We start from the raw sequence: 21750 nt of genomic DNA on the forward strand, positions 1-21750 counted from the left end.
TTTACGTGTTTAGTTCACAGTCTGTTTCATAGGTTGGTCATGATGAGTAGAAACTCCCCAAGAAACCTAACAAGGGAAAAGTAAAGAGAGGAGTGTTCATTCTCCAACTTTGCAAAAAAATTGCATTATGGACAATAAGCATAACAAGATTATAGCAACACATTTAATTCTACAATTTCACATTTTGCAAACTTTATTCAAAATGGTGTAAATGTCACTGAGTTGGTCCAAACACAACACACAAGAGAAAGCGTTGCATCTAGTCCTGCTGCATTTTAATGGTTTCTTTTGTTTCCTGAGAACTGAAACCCCTGTTCACCCCTCCCATCAGCATTTACAAGAAATGAAAGCAGTTCCTGTAACCCGTGTGTCATAATGTTCTATTAAAGTGACCCTTCTTTCTTAAACTCATAAACTTTTGAATAAAGAAGCAACCTGTGAATTATCAAACTTTTTGTCTCCTCACAGTTCAGAAAAGCTGAAGGTAAACAACAACAGCCTTGATCGTGTTTTGGCAGCATAGTTAAAGTTGTACATGCTGTATGATGAGGAATTCACCTACAAGATATCTTCTCCTATTTTTAACCACTACCCCCTTTCACAAGTTTTATGAACAACACATCAGACCAAAGTAACAAAACTACAATTTATTATAAACATTCTTAATGGACCTGATGCATCAAATGGATTGTTGCGTCTTTATGAAATCTTTATAGTTTATTGCATTTGTAATTATATTATATTTTATGAACTTGGATCTGTTCATTTGCTTATTTTGACGGTTGAAAGGAAATACAATACACCCTCCGACCACTAGGGGTCTGTTATATTGGCACAAGTGGTGCCGAAAAGGAAAGGGACCCAGGAGAGAGATTTTGGGGGCGAGGCACCTGGGAAAAGAGATCTGCAGGTGAGGGCACCAAAGGAGAGAGACTGGAGGTGCTACAGTTTCCTCTTCTCCTTTTCTTGTGTGTGATGTTTTCTTCTGAAGTCTCTCCTGATTTTTGCGCATTTGCTCTTCTTTCTCTTCACGGATTCGTTGTTTTTCCTCTTCAATCGCCTTCTCTGCCATCTGGAACATCTCAGTGGTGTAATGGCTTCCTCCGTTCTCCCGAACCATGTTTCTGATCTTGTCGAGCAGCTCGATGACCTGCGTCTGATCCTCTGCCTCGGTATAGAAGACGTGGTAGTTGCCGTTACATTTGGCCAGAAGTTCCTTCAGGTCTTCGTTGTCCTTCAAGAACTCTTCAATAGGTTTCCCTTTGAGCAGGTAACCGTGGGTGAAGAGAACCATGCTGTATCTGTCTGCTCCGAACAGTTTCTGAATCTTCAGCACTGTATTCTTCTCTTCCTCTGTGAATCTGCCCAGTTGGATGAGGACCAGGAAGACATGAGGTCCAGAAGAAGCATAATTCATGCAGCGGACTATTTCTTTAGAGGTTTCCTCTTGATCAGTATTGGTGTCAAAGAAACCCGGAGTGTCGATAACAGAAACCGTTTCCCCGTTCACTTCACCAAACTCCTTCTTACAGACTTTAGTCAAAGATTGAGAGGAGAACTCAGATTTAAAGATCTGTTTTCCCAGAATGGTGGCAGGCCGTGCATTTTTTCGACCTGGGCCTTCGGTGCCGTCTGATATCGTCACATAAATGATGGGATGAGGCGTCTTTAACGGACAATGCAAGTAGTCCACATCAACAAAAAACAGTCACATTTAGTTGTAACAAAAGATGACAAAACAATCCAACAAAACTGCAGCACTAAAACACTGCACACGCATATTAGGATCGTTACCGCCATATATGCCCAGAACCCTCTGTGAGAACGGCGTCCTCAGTAAATCTGCCACCAAGTCTGTTTCTCCTCCTTCAGCCATTGAGTGTTACAAGAAGCTACACAAAGCAGAACACAAAAAATTACCTAACTTCTTTTGTGTTTCAGCCTGAATTCTTCCTGCTCCTACTGAGTTCTGCTAGCAGCTAGCTAGCTTTCTGTCGACAGAAGGCACTGACCGATTCCAGCGCATGTCAATGGTCAATCATACGTCGAGTGCTTGGATGCAGGTGCTGGCAGGTAACGTGCATACTTGTTCATGTTGTTTCTGCTGAACTCTTTCATAGAAGTTAAACTGGAGTGAGACAACGTATTTGAAAGAAAGAAATGATGCACAAAACCATTGGATTAGCTGCAGAAAGAAAATATTAAATGACATGTTTCCCCACAGGAATGAACAGAAAGCATGGAGGGTACGTGTGGATCTGCCCTGTTCAGGAAACTTGATTTCATGAAACCAGGTTTCAGTCACGCTCCTCCCATCTGTTCCCTGAAAACATGCCGCCTGCATCGCTGCCAACACAACGGCGAATGTTTCGCTGGAGATCGCAGACGGATAGACGAGGAATGCGGAGAGAAGAGGGAGCTGAACTCTGAGAGAGTCGACGTACTTACCGCCTCGGATGTCTTTGGCGTCGCGGGCCATGTCTTTGGGCTGAAGGGAAGACTTGAGCCTCTGCAGCCGCACCAGAGACCAGATACAGGTTTAACTAACATTCCCCAAACCACACCCAGGTCACAGCGATGACTACAAAGTGCAGGTGTGTGCATTCACCTGCACTCTCTCCATCGCTTATAAAAGCTGAAAGCACTAATACTTTAAGCAAACCAGTATAAATAAATGATTCATTGATAAGTAACTCAAATCAATAGTTATTTATTTTTATTTGATAGTAGTGCTATAATTTATATTTCAACAATTTTTTGTTGCACATATGACATTTTATATACTTTAAATTATTCATATTTTTTAAATCTACACACATAAATAGATCAAATAGTTGTTACATAATTAGTTTTTAACTCATCTACGAGGCTATTGTAAAGGTTAAACTGTTAAATAGTTAATAAATACATTGTAAATAATTTATACATTTAATTAAAATAGATTGTTGATTCTGTATTCAGGATTTTTTTTGGGGGCTTTCTCTGTCATTTTTACAAAATAATTCTTAAAAGTTGCAGATCTTTTGGTAACCATTAACGCATAATATAATACATCAAATATTAAAGCGAACGCTATCGGAATGAAATTGTTTTTGTATCTTTGATATAATCTACCGTTCATAAACTATATTTACATAATTACCACACAGCTGCATTCACAAACACACAGACATCAAACAGAAGAATCTACAGACTGCGTTACAACATTTTATTGAGTTTAATTACATAAAAGTACATTTCGTTAATGCATTTTGGTTTCCGACCCACCGACATGTTTTAGATTCAAACCGTTTTTCACTGCGAGACAAAGACACGACGTCAATACGACACGACCGAAAAATAAGAACAAACAAGGTCCTGAACCTGTCACGCTCTGATTCAGAAGGAATATTCTTTGTTCCATCACATGTGAGCTAAATGAACTGCAGCCTCTGTGAAGTCCTCTCAGGCACTGAAGCACCAACAGGTCCATGTTAGTTACACTAAGACGAGGCCACGAGACACATTGCACATTGCTGTGTGTCTTTATTGTGAAAACCTTTCAGTGTACAAGAACCGCTTCCGTCCTTCTTCGTCTTCATCAGGTTGACGGTCGACTCAGAAGCTTCGTTAAATAATAATCAAGGTGCAAAGTGGAAATAAGGCATTTTATAACTTTTAACTTCCGGTGCAAAAACTCAAAGTGAATTTTTACAGGACGCTAAATGCAAGTTTTTTAATTTTTAATTTCGACGACTACAGTGAGCAAAAATGTGAACTTCATGAAAGCACTGGAAGTAAAATGTGTTTTATGTTTAAATCTCAAGATTTTATTTGCATGCAAAGTCTCAGAGAGCGGCCGCATGTTGTTATAAAATAAAAAGTTATTCTGCTGCAAACATCGTTTCATGAACAATAACTTATAAAATGTAAAAAAAATAAACATACAAGGAAAAAGTGTTTTAATAATCCTCGCCGTCAACTATCCAACCTGTAAATATTCTGAGCGTTAAAGGTATTTAAGATTGCAAAGAGATTGTCGACTAATTCCTGTTGAACTCTGGGTAATGTAGTCGGATGAATTAATGTTGTGAGAGTTTAGAAACTAAAGGCGGTCAGTTGTGATATACATTAGTAATTTATTAATTTATGTATTTTAGGACATTTTCTTGTTACTCGTCGCCTTAAATAGTTGAGAAGCTCAATATCAGTTTGGACTATTTTGTGAATAATCCAGAGACAAATGTACGATCTACGAAGCATTCATAAGCAATGTTTAGTTATTAAACAGTTTAAACACACTCTAGTCTTATGTTAGCAGATATAAAGACATTTTAACTGGATGAAGAGATAATGAATGATAAAACAATACAACAACAGCTGTAATTGTTTGATTTCAATACAAAACATGAAATATTAGTTTAGTTTTCATTGCTAATCGTATTATTCTATTAATTACACACTGTGTCGTTAAACCTCCGCTATTATAGTCATCGTTGTCACATAAGTTATTAAGTACACTCTATGTGTTTATGTACTATTTAAAACTATTTTTTGATCAACATTCTTTTGTTAGGTGATGAAAAAGTTGCTTTGAAAGGACAAATGTAACTACAGCTATTGATTAGAACCAAAAGCAGGTCCCAACGTCCTCTTTTGTGTCGGGCTCAGACTACACAATATGTGTGTGTATCACAATGCTCTTGGACCGTTATGGACCAGCAGGTGAATCACACCTGGCCCTAAAAGTTATAGAAGAAAAAATGGATGAATAAGTAAATGTGCAGACTGAACAGGAAAAACAAAAATCTAGAGTTTCCTCTCGCTCACAGCAGCTCGTGAGAGATGCTGGTGCGTCATCGTTAGTGTTTCACGGAGACGACGCTGCGCCGAAGAAAGAAAAAGAATTATTCGCGGCACCCAACGCTCCTTTTTCTGGCCGATGTATCGTGTAGTCTGAACTCGCCATTATGCTGCGTTCGCGCCAAAAGCGTTGCGAATTTTCGCCGCAAATTGTAGTCGAATTTTTCACCCGAGTTTAAATATTTCGAAAAAGTGAATTTTTCGAAAAAGCGAATTTTTCGAAAAAGCGAATCATTCGAAGAAGCGAATTTTCCGAAAAACTGAATTTTTCGAAAAACTGAATTTTCCGAAAAAGCGAATTTTCTGAAAAAGCGAATTTTTTTTTTTTGCTGCCCGGCGGAAAATATAATTTTTTTTCGCGACCATTCGTGTCTGTGCATTGACTTTACATGTAACCTACTCGCGTGAATAATTCGCAACTCTTTCGTTGTGAACGCAGCGTCAGGCTGCGATGATCTGGTTAACGTAACTTCCGTCTGCATTTTTTAGTTTTGACAAACTGTTTTTGAATGATTGATGTAAATTCTACAGAGAAAAAGAAAATGGAAACATTGTTTTCCCACAACCCCCCTGGCCTCCCCTCCACATTGTCCTCCGTCACCCAGATTGCACTCTTCGTCCATCAGTGGCGTCTCAGGAGTTTGGAGAAGAATCCGGGAGAGGCCGGCTTGTCGCTCGGGGCTCGAGCGTCCTCATTGGTCTCCAGGCCGAGCTCCGCCTCCAGCTGCTCCAGCTCCGACTGGTCCAGCAGCTCAAAGTCCTCCACCTCGCTGTCCGACTCCTCGGCCAGCTCCAGCAGCCCGGCGGCGGCGTCGGGGAGTCCGGACCGATCCGAGTCGCCGGCGAAGTTGCCGACCGCCGCTTCTATCCTCTCCTGCATGGCGGCCGTGACGGCGGCGGCGATGAAGTCGCCCGCCGCCTGGTTGACCAATTGGAGGGCTCGGTCGGCGGCGGGTTGGTCTTTGTGAGGAGAGGCCGCGCGCTCGGATTTCATCGGCGGCCGAGGGGGAGGCGAGGGAAGGCCGAGGCTGAAGTCTTCGTCGTCATCGTCACCGTTGGTCGTTGCGCCGTTGTCGAGAGAAGGGAATTCCTGAAGGCCGCCGGTGAACGCCTCTTCTCTGTCGAGCTCTGAGAGGCCAGAAGAAAGATTTTTTTATTTAAACTTTGCCTAATACCTCAATTTACTTGGGGTATCCCAAGTAAATTGCAAGCTGAACTTAAACCATTTGGAGTAAATACATGCTTTTGGTCTCTTTGGAAGGTAACACGCTGAAGCTTTTCCCCTCAATACTCGGAATCACTTTAAGTGCTGCTGACACTAAGTTACATAAGTTTGAACAACATTTCTTTGCAAATACTAAGAGCTAATAGGGGCGCGGTAATAAGACTTTGATGAGCAGCTCCTAGCTTTTATTTTGTAATATAAAAAGAAACAATACACTCTGTTACGTGCCATAATCATAAACACAAGCTAGCCTTCATGATTGACGTTGCATGTGTTTGGCGCTACTCAGTTAGCCGCCATGCTAACGGTGCTGGGTTAGCGAGCTGTGCAGCGACTCCTTCGTCCGCGTTTTCTTCCATTTCTTTCGTTCACGAGCCTTTGTTCATGTTCAGTCTTGTCTGTTGAGGTACAAATGTCGTACAAATAAGCTCTTGGGTTTGACCGACCATCGTGAACTAGCGACTCATGCGCAGCTAAATAGGCGCTAAACAAAAGTCCCTCAAAACGTTGTCCTAAGAACTGAGAACTGCGATCATTCTTAGTTCTTGTTGGGGTCTTATAACTCCACAAAAAGCCTTTTTAATAGGAAACCAGCACAAAACGTACCCTCTGAGTTCTCAGTCTGCGGTGTGTGTCCTTCTGACAGGTTGAAAGTGCCGTTGTCTGTCCACGTCACGTCAGACACCTCGGTGTCCGACACGGACATCTCCTTACAGGCTGTGGAGTCGAGCTGTCGGAAAGGAAAACGCACGGAGACACGTTTTAGAGCGCGGAGACGGAGAATATCTGGGCAGAAATAATCTAACTGGATGGAGATGAATTATAAGAAAGCAGTAGTTTGCTGTGTGCACTACGCTTGAAGGATGCGGACGCCTGTTAACCAGGAAGCCAAGTCCTGTCAGAAGTCTCTCAGCTCTGAACAAAAGCTCCACTTCCTGCAAAGCTTCTGGAATTAGTTCGCTTGGTTGTGATCAAACTGCATCAGCTGATGAAAGCCGCCATATTTGGCAAACAAGTCTGGAAAATGTCAAGTAAGTGGACTTTTGCTTTCTAGTCTCGAGTCAACAGGTGAGTGAAGCCTCACACGGTCCTTACTTCCTGTGTCCACGTCTCTATTCTAGCATGACGTCTCCTCCCTGAGCATTACAGCCACTTCATTAATAAAGTCAAGACGCAAATGGTCCGATGAGTGAATGTAGTCTGAAACCAGTTTGGCTTGAAGAACGAATTTGTTTGGGACACGATGCCGATGTGGATCACGTGGACTGGAAGGCAATGAGCTCTAACCGGACTCGGTCACAGTCGACAGATGGAGGTGAGACGAGCGACCAACCTTGGGAAACATGGAGGAGAGGTCCGACTCGATGCCTTCCTTCTCACTCTGGGCCTGCATGATTCTCTTCTCTGACGGGAAGAAAACAAGGATGCGACTAATTTAATTTTCTACTCCAGAATACAGAACTCAAAGAGTAAAGAAGAAGGTTGTTGGGGCCTGATATATACGGACATAATGTACAACATGTTTATGTTTAAACATGTGTAATACTCATAAACTGACATAAACTGTTTCATACGTACCATGGTTCTCTTTGATTTTCTGAAGGAACTCCCCGATGCCAAAGTCCAGCTTCTGCAGAACTGGCTTCAGCCACAAACCAACCTCGTGAAATGAGATTAGAGGCCACAGGAAAACACAGAGAACTGCACAGAGAGACAACAAGAGAATAAACATGTGGCACAATCAGTATTTTGTTCCATAAGAGCCAAAAAACATGTAAGTGTCACGACTCCATGAAGGGAAGACTGTACTAGTGGTAGAAAGATGATGCTTTCTGTGAGAATACATAGAATATACGTCTCTGGCGTGATAAAAAATGTACCCACCAAGAATATATGAGATAATAAACCCTGGAATGTAGCGTCCTAAGACAGCGAAGAAGGTGCATAAACTGCAAACCAGCAGGCAAAACTAGAAGAGAAAGAAAGTGAACACAAAGACAAAGAAAGGACACCGTCAGCTAGTTATCGTACACATTTAGTAGCCGTTACTTTGGCGGGAAAAGTTAAGTATTTTGGAAAAACTAATCCTCAGGCCTAAAGAACACAAAGTGTTGTATTCACATTTATATTTGTGTACAGATGAAACAAATTAGTTACATGTTTGAGCTTTCTGTGCATTTTCCTCAGCTTGCAGTCCTAATGCTAAGCTAAGCTAATCGCGTTCTGGGTCCGTACTTATAGAAACACACAGACATGAGAGTTTCTATTGATCCGAATATGTTTTTCCCTGAAAATGCAGAAAAGCGACAGACACAGCGGGACGCATCGCTGTCCTGCACCACGTTAACTGAAACCTGTTTGCATCTGAATTAAAGCCTGACAAGCTGTGAAAGTCTGGATCGGTCCGGGGTCCCAATCTGCCTCACCTTGCCAGGGTTTTGCTGTTTGAAAGCCGATGTCTCCTGGAGGAAGAGTTTGACGGAGTCGCAGAGCTGAGGTCCGGTCCCAGACTGGCCGTCCTGACTCGAGTCGATGATCTCCCAGCTTGGAGAAAAGACAAAGAAGCAACGTTAGTCATCTGAAAGAAAACTCACCTTGGCGGTGTCAGCTGCACCATCTTAAAGGTGCGTAGTTGGGCCAAACAGTCTGGCAGGCTTTGTTTTGTTTGTTGTTTTTGTTGCCAACACTTTTTCTTGTGTGCTTTTTACTCTTCATTTGATATATTTTTTATAAATGTGTATTCTATTACTTGTGACTTTATAGACAAGACAATAAGAAAAGTACGTTCTTTGACCTGTGCACTCTTCACAAAAAAGTAATTAATTGATCAGTAAATAATGACGACAATCGTCAGTCACTACGCAGACGACTCAACTTTATCTACAGCGAAACTCCAAGTTAGATTATACAACTTGTAAACTTTTCTCTACTTGTATTGTCTTTGAATGTGCTTTATAAATAAAGGACTTGACTTGTTGGTACGGCTACATGGTCAGCATGTAATCCCTGATATGGCATGTAGTGACTTTGCATTAAAAATAGTCTCAACATTTGACGTGACCACGAGGGGGATTGAAGAGGTTTATTCTAGAGGCTTGGAACTACACTGGTTGAGGGTCATTGATCAAATTTAGTCAAAGAAAATGAAACGTCATGGTCTAAAACAAGAAGCCGACTATAAAACCGGCGAGAGGACTTAATAGACAGGTGGCGGATGAGAATTGGACCGTGAGCGTGGTTTCCATGCTGTGTTTCCGCTCGGCCACCTGGTGCGGTATGAAACTTTCCCAGCAACAAAAAGCATCTCATGTTGTCAGCCCTCGTGCTCACGTCCCATTAAACAAGCTATAAAAAAATGCACATGTGGCTCACGTGGAAGTCATGTGCGATAAATATATGCGAGAGCGAGGCAGCGAAAATCCCGCTAGCTCCCTTAGCAAAAAAATAAAAAAGCTGAAGGTTTGGATCCTCTGGGGAACATGAATGTGTTTACCAAATGTATTGCTGTCCCTCTGCAAGCACAGCAACACACCGGCTACCAGTTAATTAACGGATCAGTAAATAATGACGACAATCGTCAGTCGCTACGCAGACGACTCAACTTTATCTACAGCGAAACTCAAAGTTAGATTATACAACTTGTAAGCTTGTGAACTTTAGAGTTGATGGTGTTGATCCTTTGCTCGGTCTCGATATGTTTGAATTGTACCGTGAAATTTCTCTCTTTTAACTTTTAATTAAGTGTCTTTAAAGGAGTCCGTCTATTCATCTTCAATGTGTTTACCCAACCATAAATGTCTGTCCATATGTAGCCACAGCAACGCGACGGTTGGAAGACCATTGATCAGCTCAACCACATTGTTTGCTCCAGAAAGACTACCCTTCCTTTTTAAACTACCCTTCATAACCCGTCCAAACTGCCCCCCCCCCCCGCCCCCTCCACTCATGTATTTGCCAGACTGAGAGGAAGCTACAGTATCTCATCCACACCCACCATCCCACCTGACCTGAACCACCCAGCTGTCTCACATGACTCCGATGACGACAGATAGACCTGCTGCCCTCCGTCTCGACTTCCAGGCACATGCCCCTCACAGGACGCCGATTTCCAGGGAAGCGCGACGGGTTCGGACACGTGACACCGTGAAGCAACGATAGCAGTAAAGTGAGAGAAAGAATGAGCGTTTCACCATTCTGCGAAAGGCGAGGAGACGTCTCCCTGGAAAGAGACGCAAGTCTAAAAAGCACCGAAGAGCAACTGGAGCGTAGGAGATTATTCATTTTCCCCACTGGGAAGATTAAATTCCACCTCACGAGTTCAATCCAGAAGCATCTGCACCATTTAAGAAGAATAACTGTCACCTTAATACACATGGAGTGCAAATCCTGACATTTTTTCCAGCCCTCATGTCACATGCTGTCTGAGCTCCACGAACACTTTGGATACTGAGAAGTGGATAGATCACATTTCAACGCTCCGGATCATTCCAGACAACCACCACCGACACCATCAGCCACTGTTGGGTTCATCAATCATGTGTCTTCACTATAACTTCAGGAGAACAACGGAAAATATAAAGCACTTTGAACATTGGCTCTAGCCCCTCGTCACCCAGGAGGACTCGCAGACGGGGAAAGGAGGGCGGCGGCACCTCACAGGAGTCTGTCGGGGCAGATGTCACCTTTTTTCCCCCCTCGTCCAGTAATCTCTGCAACAACACAGGAAGCATCGCGTCTGAGCCTCTAACAAGCCGCGGTGACGCCGCTTTTAAAAATAGCGCGAGACAAACAATGCGAGGAATGGCGTCAAAAGCATCCACAGCTCCTCGCTCGCGATTGGGAAGAAGGGGTGTCAATACGATTCCCCAGCTGTCTGTGTGGGCACATGCCACCGAAACCCTGACTCTGAAGCAACTAATACCTGTTTATGGTCCGCGTGCAGCCAAATATACAGTGAGCTGTACAAGCTATATAAACCATAAGTGGTATGGACGGACGGAGAGCGCTGCCATTTGGTTCATGTTGTTGTTCTGTTTGGACTGAAATTAGGATATAAAATGTGCCAAATAATTTGAGCCGATTTGACTTCAGGTCATACGTAATAACAGACGTTTAACTGTTAACCTCATTGCGCAATCCAAACACAAGATTGCAGTCTCTCATGTGACAGATTATTACGTAGCAATAAATGTTAAATCACCCAAACCACCGCATACAGAAAAACTAAAATTTCGCAGTTCCCCTCTGCTTTTTAATGTTAGGTCTTTAGTTAAAGGTAGCGAAGCGTAGCTGAAATGATTGTTTCTGGAAAGACAAAAAATGCAATTATTCAAGCACCATGAACTAATTTCCATTTCCCTCCATTGTTTTGGTACAGAATAAATCTCTAACAACAAATAAAACCCAAACTACAAGTAAACCAAAGAGAAAGTGAGGACAAAAAAACTAATGTGTGATTACAGACCCTTTAAATTACAGTAGTCTTAAAGCTTCACCAGATCACACACAACTCCAGTCATACCTCAGTCCTGCCCCACGGTCTTCAGGAGACATCTCAAGAGCTTTTGGGGTAACTTCAGAAGATTTGACAAAGCTACTCAAATGCAGCCAAACACGGGATAGTCAAGATGATGGAGACAGCGAGAACTTGTCTTTGAGGTGGAAAAAAAAAAAAGATGACGGCACAAACTCAGGGTTGAGCCAAACTCTGGGTTTCTACGTGCCACACGGTGAGAGGGCAGCTTGTGTTTATCCTCAATGAAGCCCCGGTTGGAGTATTTCAAGCAGCCTCTAAAAATAGCCGGGTCACACTTCATTCCAACTGGCAGCAACCAGGGGGGCAGGGGATGGGGTTAGGGGGGTAGAAACAACAACACCCACCACCCTCAAACCCATCCCCACTACCAACCTCAACCCCATCACCACAGCCCTCCTACCATTCCTGACAACAACCCCAGAACCACCATGCTCACCACCACCAACCTCAAGCCCAATCCCATCACCACAATCAACCTCAACTCTACGACCAACTCCCAACAACAACCCCAGTACAATCGTAACCACCATCACCAACCTCTTCACCACTAACAACCTCAACACTACTATCATCCCCAAAAACAACCACATCACCAACACCAGTACCACCGTGACCACCACCAACCTCAACCCCATCACCACGAACAACCTCATTCCTACTACCAACCTTAACCCCAACCTCTTCAACATGAACAACCTCAACCCTACTACCAAGTCCAACAACAACCAACACCAAGACCAACCTCAACCCCATCACCACGAACAACCTCAACCCTACTACCAAGTCCAACAACAACCAACACCAAGACCAACCTCAACCCCATCACCACGAACAACCTCAACCCTACTACCATCTCCATCAACAACCCGAGTACCATCATGACCACCAACCTCTTCACCAGGAACAACCTCAACCCTACTACCATCCACAACAACAACCACACCACCAACAACAACAACCCCAGTACCATCATGACCACCATCACCACTAACCTCTTCACCACTAACAACCTCAACCCTACTATCATCCCCAACAACAACCACACCAACAACACCAACAACACCAGTACCATCGTGACCACCACCAATCCCAACCCCATCACCATAAACATCCTCATCCCTACTACCAATAGCAACCTCAACTCCAACCTCTTCACCAGGAACAGCCTCAACCCTACTACCATCCCCAACAACAACCACACCAACACCACCAACAACACCAGTACCATCGTGATCACCACCACCAACCCGATCACAATCAGAAGTGTTTATTGCCATTAGGTACGTTCCACCTAGGAGGGTGAAAAGGTATATAACAATAAAAATAGACATGGAATAAAATAGAAACAATAAACCACCACCAACCTCAACGCCACCATCACCACCACCTAATTGAATCTTTAAATCTTTTTGACAGTAACACACGTGGAAGTCACTACACCCACAATTTCTTGGAAGTTCATGTCATGTTTCGACACCGTGACTGTGTTTACGTACGACGGTGATCTCACGGCCCGTTTGTTGTGTTGTTTTCTGCCAGCCGGTCTGCATCCAATCAAAAGGTCTGTTCTGACGCACACACCCCCTCCCAAGCCCACCCCATCAGTGTCAAGTGATCTGATTGGCTTGACTGCTTCAATTTGAACCTCTGAATCAGCTGAAGCCAAGGAGAAACAGCTGAGTCACACACACAAAGACACACACACAGCTCAGGTTTCACAACTCTTAAGACACTTTGTGTTTGTTGTGGAAACAAACAAGCAGCACATCGAGTCTCTCCTCGAAGCCACTAAAAACAAAATCCATTTATTTAAGTCACGCGACGCCACGTTCGTCCACGTGGAAGAATGACGCGTCTCTTTATATCCACACTCAGAGATGATGGTCATGCTCTTCGTGTGACGCAGGTAACTTCATCTATTTAGGTCAGGATCTAATTTTCCTGACATGTTAGAAGGGAAAAACCATTAATACAATGTTTTATTTTTTATTTTGTTTAATTCGTAAGGGAATAGTCATTTTTAGTAAAAGACCTGTTGTGGTCGCGGTGCTTCAAACCTTCTCGAAACACCTTTTAGTGCCCGTTCCATACTGCCGTGACTCGCTGCTCCTAACGGCCGAGTGCGTGTCTGTCCTCACTTTTATTGTTTCTTTGTGTGTTTGTCTCACAGCTCACACAACCACAAGAACACAACCTGCTGAGTACCTCGCCGGCAGCTCGCTGAGTCATCCTCCCGTTCATGACACACACCTGTTGAAAAAATCTACACTTCACTGAGTGCACCTCTTCAGCTTTATATTATATGATATCACACACACACACACACACACACACACACACACACACACACACACACACACACACACACACAGGGAGGGGTAGTGCTGGCTCCAACATCCCAGCTGTCAGCTCACATTTTGGGTCAGCAGCTAATCTCCCACAAGCCTTTGCCTGAGACTCGCTCTGAGCCGGTACAACTACCCACAAGACACCTCTGACGGACAACAGCAGGTGACAACAACACAATCCAAAACACCCCCTGCTGGCCAAATGTCAGAGAGAGAGAGAGTGATATTTAGTACTAGATATGTATTCGGTGAGAGGGTGATAATGAATGCTGCTCAAACTTCAACCAGATTAATGTTCTACTGTAACATAAAAGTGACCAAAACATAAACATTACAGGCGTCATCAAAGTGTTTGACGCTTTTTTCTCTGCTGAATCAGTTTGACATCCTTCAAACACACATTGTGAACCCTTCTGTCTGAAATCACTTTGCTTTGTTTTCACCCCCAAAACGCAAAATGCCCCAAAAACAAACATATAGCTTGAGTCAATCGCCTTGAGGAAAATCTTGTAAATTGACCTTGAGTTTGTCATTTTGTCATCGTGTCATTAGATTCCTCCTTCTCCTTGAAGACTGCATTGATCCTGAAGACATAGCTACTCGATTGTGGACCCCGGTTGTACTGGAAACCCTCCGAGTCGCCCCTGACCCGGACTCACTGGTTATGTAACTCCGATGTGTTGCATCCAGCCCGGCGCCCACAAATCCCCGTCACCTCCACTGAATCCCACCGAGCCTCCAGGGCTGGCATCGAGTAACGGATCACCACACACACACACACACACACACACATACATACATACACACGCACAACCACACGCTCGCTTTCAAAATGAGGCCGGGGGTTTGAACCGAGTCACACCGGTTGAACTTCTTTAATCCAGAGTAAAGTAAACAACACAGCAGCTTAATCAACCTGCTGTGTTAGCGTTAGCTCCAAGCGGCTACGCTATATTGTTAGAAAGTTTAGTAAATGTGCAAAGAAGAGGAACTTCAAACCCAAATGAGTCTTGCAAACCGTTGATTGAAATGTTAATTAAGTTTAAAAATATATCTTTAAGTACACATTCTGGTAACTATTGGGCTTTGGAGTACCACAGGGAAGCGTCTTGGGTCCCTTTACATTACATTTAGCTGTCGCTTTTATCCAAAGCGACTAACAATAAGTGCATTCAACCGTGAGGACAAAATCAGAACAACAAGACTCAAGACAGTACAATTCCTTCAATAAAGTCAAACTACAAAGTGCTGTCAGTAAGAGACATTTAAGTGCTCCTAAAGTTCTACTACTGCGCTTCCTTATTCAAGCTGTGGTCGAACAATATATATATATATATATATATATATATATATATATATATATATATATATATATATATATATATATATATATATATATATATAATCAACCACCCTCTAATTGTTATATTTCTTCTACTTTGACGTAGTGTTTTTCCTAGATTTCTTTTTTTATGATTAAGTTAGACTGGAAGATAACTCAGAGCTCTGACCCCGCCCACTAACTGTTCTCAACCAATGAGATGATCCCTGATCCCAGACCTGCCTTTAAGATATGTTTCTAGAATCTCTCATACACACACACACACACACACACACACACACTTCGGTGTCCTACCTTGCTGTCATGCTGCACCACAAGTGAGCTCCTGTGGGAGAGAAGAGATCTATTATTCAGGAAGGTCACGCAACGGAAAACGACATAATGAGAGAATGAATGACGGGATAGAATAAGAATAGAAAAACAGGAAATTACACGTTTATAAGCACCTAAAAAGCGGCTCATAACTACATTATACTTTACATGTATTACATAAATAGAGCGGTTAAAATATTGATCTTAGAGACTTCCATACACCCAGAAGAGTCGCCCCCTGGTGGTCAGGAGAGAGAATGCAGCTTTAACACATGAAGCATAGACTTCACTCTTCAGAACCGGAGGTTTTATATATATATATATATATATATATATATATATATATATATATATATATATATATATATATATATATATATATATATATATTTGGTGGTACCTGTGGACCTGCACCGGGCGAGGTCTCTGGCGGTCGTCATGATGACCAGCAGAGCCAGCAGGACGACCAGGAGGCTGAAGGTCCTGAAGGAGCTGAAGGCCACGAAGCTGAAGAGAAACCAAACAAACGTCCCACTGACGTCAGACTCCAGTTTTTAAAAAAAAATCTTTGTTCTCTTTGCTGTCCTTATGTTATTTTCTATTATTACAAACAGGATAAACAAAATAAACTATATCGGAACCTCAGATTTTACAATATCACATAAATATTATAGTGAGTTCATGAGAAATAAGAAAGAAAAGAAAAACACCATTTATTTGTGTCATTATGAAAACATAAAAACATTATTGGAGAAGCTAAGATAGTACATTTATTTCATGTATGCATATGAGTCCTGCATTTTCAATGCCTTATGAATATCATATGGCTTGATATAGTAATAATAAATAAAAATATAATTTATTTTTGTCATTACGAAAACAGAAAAACATTATTGCAAAAGTTATAAAGTATATGTCCCAATAGAATATCATTCATTCATTCATTCATTCATTCATATATATATATATATATATATATATATATATATATATATATATATATATATATATATATATATATATATATATATATTAGTACATTTGTTGTCTTCATGCATGTGAGTGATCGTGGTGGGGGTCTGCTGTCCTGCGTCATGACGCCTACCAGATCGCGGCGTTGGCTGCAGCAAACAGCGCTGCCGTCCTGCCGGGGCTCTGCCTCCAGCTGACCAGGCCGGGGAGGCGACACCCTGCGCCGGCCTGAGGCCTCTCCTGCCCGCGGTGGGCCCGGCTCGGGGGCCCGGCGGCCGGCTCCCCGCAGCCTGAACCCGCGGCTCCTGGTTCCCGGCTCCCCAGCATTGGATCTCGAACCCGGGGGGAGGGGGGGTCCCGCTCCGCTCTGCCGCTCTGCCGCTCCGCTGCTCGGGCACAGGGATCCGCGTCAAGTTACCCGGATGGTTAGGGATGATAGCACTTCCGGTGTCGCGGTTTTTCAAAATAAAACAACAGTCGGGAAGGGGAACCGTAAAAGATTCAAACAAGCAGACGTTTTTTATTCAATGAAATGTGATTCTAGTGTTAATAATGTGAACATGCATAGGAGGGTTTAGGCTCTTTTGTTTATTTAAAGCTGGAATTGTGAATTAATTAAAATGTTGCTTTAGATATTCCTTTATTAGTATACACACATACTTTTTGTGAAAGTCCACTTCCTGTCTTTTTTACTTATTCACGTCAGCTGGTGATGGTTTTGTTTTGGTTCAGGCCAATGACGTCAGGTTTGTGTGTGTGTGTGTGTGTGTGTGTGTGTGTGTGTGTGTGTGTGTGTATTGCAGTGTGATATCAGTGGAAGTTCATATTAATAAGTGTCATTGATTTAGTGGGACTGTGCATCAACTCAAATTGTTGGAAGTTTAGAGAACTTACTTTCATGTAGATATTAAAATAACAAATTAATTGTACTGAATATATAATTCGCTCCCTCACTCCTCCTCCTCCATTCATTCCACTTCTTCACTCTCTGTCGGGATAATCCGTTCTTCATTTTTGTGAGTCCCAAAGAGATATATATATATATATATATATATATATATATATATATATATATATATATATATATATATATATATATATATATTAAATGTATACAAAATATTTGCAGTGTTACGCTGATGAATAAAGGTCATACACAGAACACACTGTTACATCCATTTGTTCCTATGTTCTCAAGCATGCAACACACACACACACACACTTAAACACCATCGTGCAGCCACTCATTCACGTTTTGTTGAACACGCACACACACCATTAACAGAGAACCGTTAAATTTTAGAAGTGTGTGTCCTTCCGTGTGTGTGTGTCAGCCACTAATTGGACTGAATTTCACTGAGCAACAAAAGATCAGGCTCGAAAATTCCAGCTCTGGTTTGTACAGGCTTTGCTTTGTTGTCCCTTCGCCTCTGTTTGTTCTCTTCTAATGCTGTGTTAACAGTTATCTCTCTCTCTCTCTCTCTCTCTCTCTCTCTCTCTCTCTCTCTCTCTCTCTCTCTCACTCTCTCTCTCTCTCTCTCTCTCTCTCTCTCTCTCGTCTTTCTTTCTCTCTCTCTTTTTTTGTGCCCCAAACGATGCACCGTTACACCCCAACTGCTCAGAGGCAGAGGAACCCCAGAGGCCAGAACTCACGAGGGTCTTCCCTTCATCAACTCCCAAATCTCTCTCTCTCTTTCTCTCTCTCTGACACACACACACACACACACACACACACACACACACACTGCAGGAGCCCGTTGGACAGCCACAATGAAGCCCAGACCTTCAGTGGAGTGGACCGTTGTCACCGTCTCCATCTATGGGAACCTCGCCGCGTCCCTCGCCCCTGAGCCTCTGCACCTGAGCGTTCAGCTGCTTTCCTCTGCCGGTCCCGAGGCCAGAGGTCGGGCGTCAGCATGGTGATCAAGCTGCAGAGCGCCGAGTCGGACGCCGTCCGCGGCGTCGGCCACGTGGACATCCTGAGCGCCGACGAGCTGGAGTGTAAGATCTGCTACTGCGCCTACAACCTGGGCGGTCGCCGGCCGAAGGTGCTCGAGTGCCGCCACCGCCTGTGCGCCAAGTGCCTCGCCAAGATCCTGGACCTGGGCGAGTCGGCCCCCGACGCCGCGGTGTGCCCGTTCTGCCGCTACGTCACTAGGCTGCCGGGGCCCGCGGCGGCGAGCAGCCTGCCGGACGACCGCGACCTGGCGGCGGCGCTGGCCCTCCGGAGCGGGAATCGGAGGAACCTCCACTTCCGGCAGGAGGCGACCACGGAGCTGCTCCTCAGCCCGGGGCTCCTGAGCTCGCTCATGGGCGGCGACCCACCTGCGACATCCCCTTCATCCTCCTCCTCGTCATCATCCGCCTCCTCTTCCTCCACCACCTACTCATCCATCCGGGGCTCCCCTAACTTTGTGGTCATTACCATCATGGAGCCGCCGCCGCCGCCTCCAGAACCTGCATCCACTCAAGACCTCCACCGCCACCTCCACCGGCAGCACCGTGGCTCCTCCCGCCGGGCGCACCGCTCCTCCAGCCCGGACTCCATGGCGTCCGTCACGCAGAGGTGGACGGCGTGGAACTGCGCCGCCCTGCTGTGTCAGACCGCGGCCCGGCTGCTGGTGTGGGCGCTGGGGCTGCTGTACTTCAGCTCGCTGCCGCTGGGCGTCTACCTGCTCATCGTGCAGAGGACCGCGCTCGGCGTGCTGCTGGTGAGCCTGGTTCCCGCCAGCCTCGTGGTCATCATGGCCTACGGGTTCTGCCAGTGCGTCTGCCACGAGCTGTGGGACTGCATGCCGCCGTAACGGCACCGGAGGGGAACAATCGGGGGGCGGGGGGGGGGTCTCCAAAATAAATCACCAGCGGGGGTGTTACTGTGTAACTGACCGCGTCAATAAACGCTCCTTTTCTTTGGTGAAGAAGAGAGCGGGAACGTTGTGGACAAACGGAGCTCACCCTTTGGGGTTTCTCATCGTTACACATCGTCAACTTCCTAAAATAATGGCCTTCCTCATTTTTGGACATGAATTTCTTGCCTAAATCATCTCCTCGTGATATTTGTCACCTCTGGTAACATCTTCTACATCCTCAGTTGAACAGGTCATGTGCTTCTCCCCTCTGGTAGTAGAACTATCACTGTGTCCAGAGTGTGACTTGGGACTTTTTATTTCCACCTAAGTCACAAAACAACGTGACTGAGGCCATTTTACAAGCTTTTCAAGATGGCATTTCAAAGCTAGCATTTAAGCTAGCAATTTAGTTAGCATTTTTTGTTACTGAAAATCTCACTGGAACATAATATGAGTGATCATAACATAGTTTGTGCAGTGTGTCTAGAGGCAGCTCGTGCCCATCTTTCACATTTGGTACAAGTTTTTTTGTGTTTTTTGAAAAACCAGAAAAACAAAACTTGGGCCATTAATTTTAGGAAGGTGACGACATGTAGACTTGTGCTTTGTTTAGCTTGGTTCAGCTTATCCAATAGAGCTAAAAAAAATGTCACATTTAGCTCAAACTTTAATGCAAATTGTGGTGGAATCTGCTAGATATGATGCAGCCTGTTGTAGTGAGAAACCTGAAGGTAGAATAAATAAATACCCACAGTTGTACACAACATTTGTGTGACGTTGTCATGGTCATGTTGCAGCAAAGCGCCGTCTCATTCATGTTCAAGCCCTCCCGTCAGTGAGTCCCTGAGGGTTCAGGGTTTGAGGCCCATGACTCAGTTCTCTCTCTGAGCGGCTCTCCTCTCCCCTCTAGTGACACAGAGAGAGACTGATACTCGTCGGCTGACGTCAGCGACCAGAAACAACGACAGAAATACAGTTCAGAAGAAGAACAAACACAATCCCCTCGAGGCCGTCGAGTCAGAGAGTTACTCAAATCATTTGATTGAGACATCGTGTCTGAATGATGAAAATAAACCCTGTTCCTCCTCCTGCTCTGTGTCTGTGTCAGTCAGCGGTTATTATTCCTCAAACAGCAAGTGCAGAAGCATATGCAAATTTAAAGTCTCAGCATGCCTCAGTGAGACAATGTTTTGCCATAAAAAAAGGAATTTTTCCATTTTGGAAACGAACAACGCAGTTTTTTGATGGAAAATCCTTCGCAACACCCCGATGCTTTGTTTTATTGTGATTTTCTTTGCAGATTCCTATTGTTTAGGCCCTAATCTTTCCAAAATAGGTGTCTTATGTGGGAAGTCGGCGACCACTACAAAAGACAATTTTGGGAAATCTTGCTCCGAAATCTTGCTCCGATCATCATGCTGGATATTCTTAGATATAATGTTTTTTTTTAGTAAAAATCTACATTTTTTTCACAAATAAATTTTTATATAAATATATATATATATATATATATATATATATATATATATATATATATGTATGTATATATATACATATATATATATATATATATATATATGTATGTATATACATATATATATATATATATATATATATATATATATATATATATATATATATATATAACAAGTATTAGAACTCATTTGGGGTTCATACGACTACTTGAACTACTTGAACACGAGGAAAAAGATGTCCAGACCCACATGGGGTCTACGGGTTTCAAAAGGTTCTGTAATCCTGCAACGTCCCCACTGAGGAATATCTTATCTTATAAATGCAGTGGAGTTAAAAAATAAAACCACAAATACTCAAAGTAACCTTAACATTGTACTCTTCTTGTAAACAAACTTTTCCCTTTCACTGCAGTATTACATTACTAACGTACGACATCTTGTCCTCCTTCGCCGTCAAGGAGCTTCTCCCAGAACTGCGTGTCCTCGTCCTGCTGATGATAAACAGCCTCTCACTGACTTCCCTACAGGGACCGGACCAGCAGTTCAGATTCCTCTCCAGTGATGCAATGGACATTCCCACATGTGGCCATGAGGCTTTCAGGCCGAGCTCCCGTTCTGCCGTGAGACTGCTGCGCGACTGATCCCAGCTTGTTGGACTCCCTAAAAGCATCAAGTGGATTGAAAAGATAAGGGCCCATTGGGACCATTGGACCTATTGGATCTATTGGGGCTATTGGTTTAACAGTTTTGTATAGGTTATTATTTGGACTGTTTATATATATACAGTATATATATCAGTTTATTTTTACTCAAACATGCTGTTCTGCAAGCTTTACTTTCCATGGTCAG

The 21750-nt window shown here is 43.6% G+C and overlaps 3 protein-coding genes across 11 annotated transcripts; 1 reads left to right on the forward strand and 2 right to left on the reverse strand.

Annotated features, from left to right (window-relative positions):
* Positions 1-315: 315 nt before the first annotated feature.
* LOC137802947 (GTPase IMAP family member 9-like) lies at positions 316-2623 on the reverse strand. Its single transcript, XM_068601168.1, has 3 exons — positions 2609-2623; positions 2449-2509; positions 316-1632 (listed from the first exon to the last, which is right to left on the reverse strand). The coding sequence occupies exons 1-3, from the start codon at positions 2621-2623 to the stop codon at positions 680-682; spliced, it is 1029 nt and encodes a 342-aa protein (XP_068457269.1). The 3' UTR covers positions 316-679.
* Positions 663-19381, forward strand: rnf182 (ring finger protein 182). 9 transcript variants are annotated; one of them, XM_068566923.1, is made up of 8 exons: positions 663-910; positions 1942-2073; positions 2225-2594; positions 7671-7841; positions 8367-8691; positions 13774-14114; positions 14504-14705; positions 18328-19381. In XM_068566923.1, exon 8 carries the CDS (start codon positions 18494-18496, stop codon positions 19379-19381), a length of 888 nt encoding a protein of 295 aa, XP_068423024.1. In that variant the 5' UTR covers positions 663-910; positions 1942-2073; positions 2225-2594; positions 7671-7841; positions 8367-8691; positions 13774-14114; positions 14504-14705; positions 18328-18493. The 9 variants fall into 9 exon arrangements, with proteins under 9 accessions (XP_068423024.1, XP_068423046.1, XP_068423015.1 ...); XM_068566945.1 differs by having other exon boundaries at positions 8443-8691; XM_068566914.1 differs by having other exon boundaries at positions 7671-8691.
* retreg1 (reticulophagy regulator 1) lies at positions 5172-21348 on the reverse strand. The gene is made up of 10 exons (XM_068566902.1): positions 21333-21348; positions 16711-16963; positions 16006-16112; positions 15588-15618; positions 8494-8611; positions 7952-8036; positions 7646-7768; positions 7401-7471; positions 6674-6797; positions 5172-5970 (listed from the first exon to the last, which is right to left on the reverse strand). The coding sequence occupies exons 2-10, from the start codon at positions 16902-16904 to the stop codon at positions 5465-5467; spliced, it is 1359 nt and encodes a 452-aa protein (XP_068423003.1). The 5' UTR covers positions 16905-16963; positions 21333-21348; the 3' UTR covers positions 5172-5464.
* Between the last annotated feature and the right edge of the window lie 402 nt (positions 21349-21750).

The sequence above is a fragment of the Clinocottus analis genome, unplaced genomic scaffold, assembly GCF_023055335.1.
Source record: "Clinocottus analis isolate CAN_PGR_092001 unplaced genomic scaffold, fCliAna1.0.p SCAF_11, whole genome shotgun sequence".
NCBI classification, from domain to species: Eukaryota; Metazoa; Chordata; class Actinopteri; order Perciformes; family Cottidae; genus Clinocottus; species Clinocottus analis.

What these genes read in the sequence shown, in the direction of transcription:
- retreg1 (XM_068566902.1), bottom strand. Translation starts at nt 16,904, where the DNA reads ATGCTGGGGAGCCGGGAACCAGGAGCCGCGGGTTCAGGCTGCGGGGAG. An exon ending in GCAGCCAACGCCGCGATCTG is followed by an intron (nt 16,113 to 16,710) that starts GTAGGCGTCATG and finishes GTTTCTCTTCAG; the next exon opens with CTTCGTGGCCTTCAGCTCCT. An exon ending in CGCCCGGTGCAGGTCCACAG is followed by an intron (nt 15,619 to 16,005) that starts GTACCACCAAAT and finishes TCTCTCCCACAG; the next exon opens with GAGCTCACTTGTGGTGCAGC.
- LOC137802947 (XM_068601168.1), bottom strand. An exon ending in CGCCAAAGACATCCGAGGCG is followed by an intron (nt 1,633 to 2,448) that starts GTAAGTACGTCG and finishes TGACGATATCAG; the next exon opens with ACGGCACCGAAGGCCCAGGT.
- rnf182 (XM_068566914.1), top strand. Translation starts at nt 18,494, where the DNA reads ATGGTGATCAAGCTGCAGAGCGCCGAGTCGGACGCCGTCCGCGGCGTC.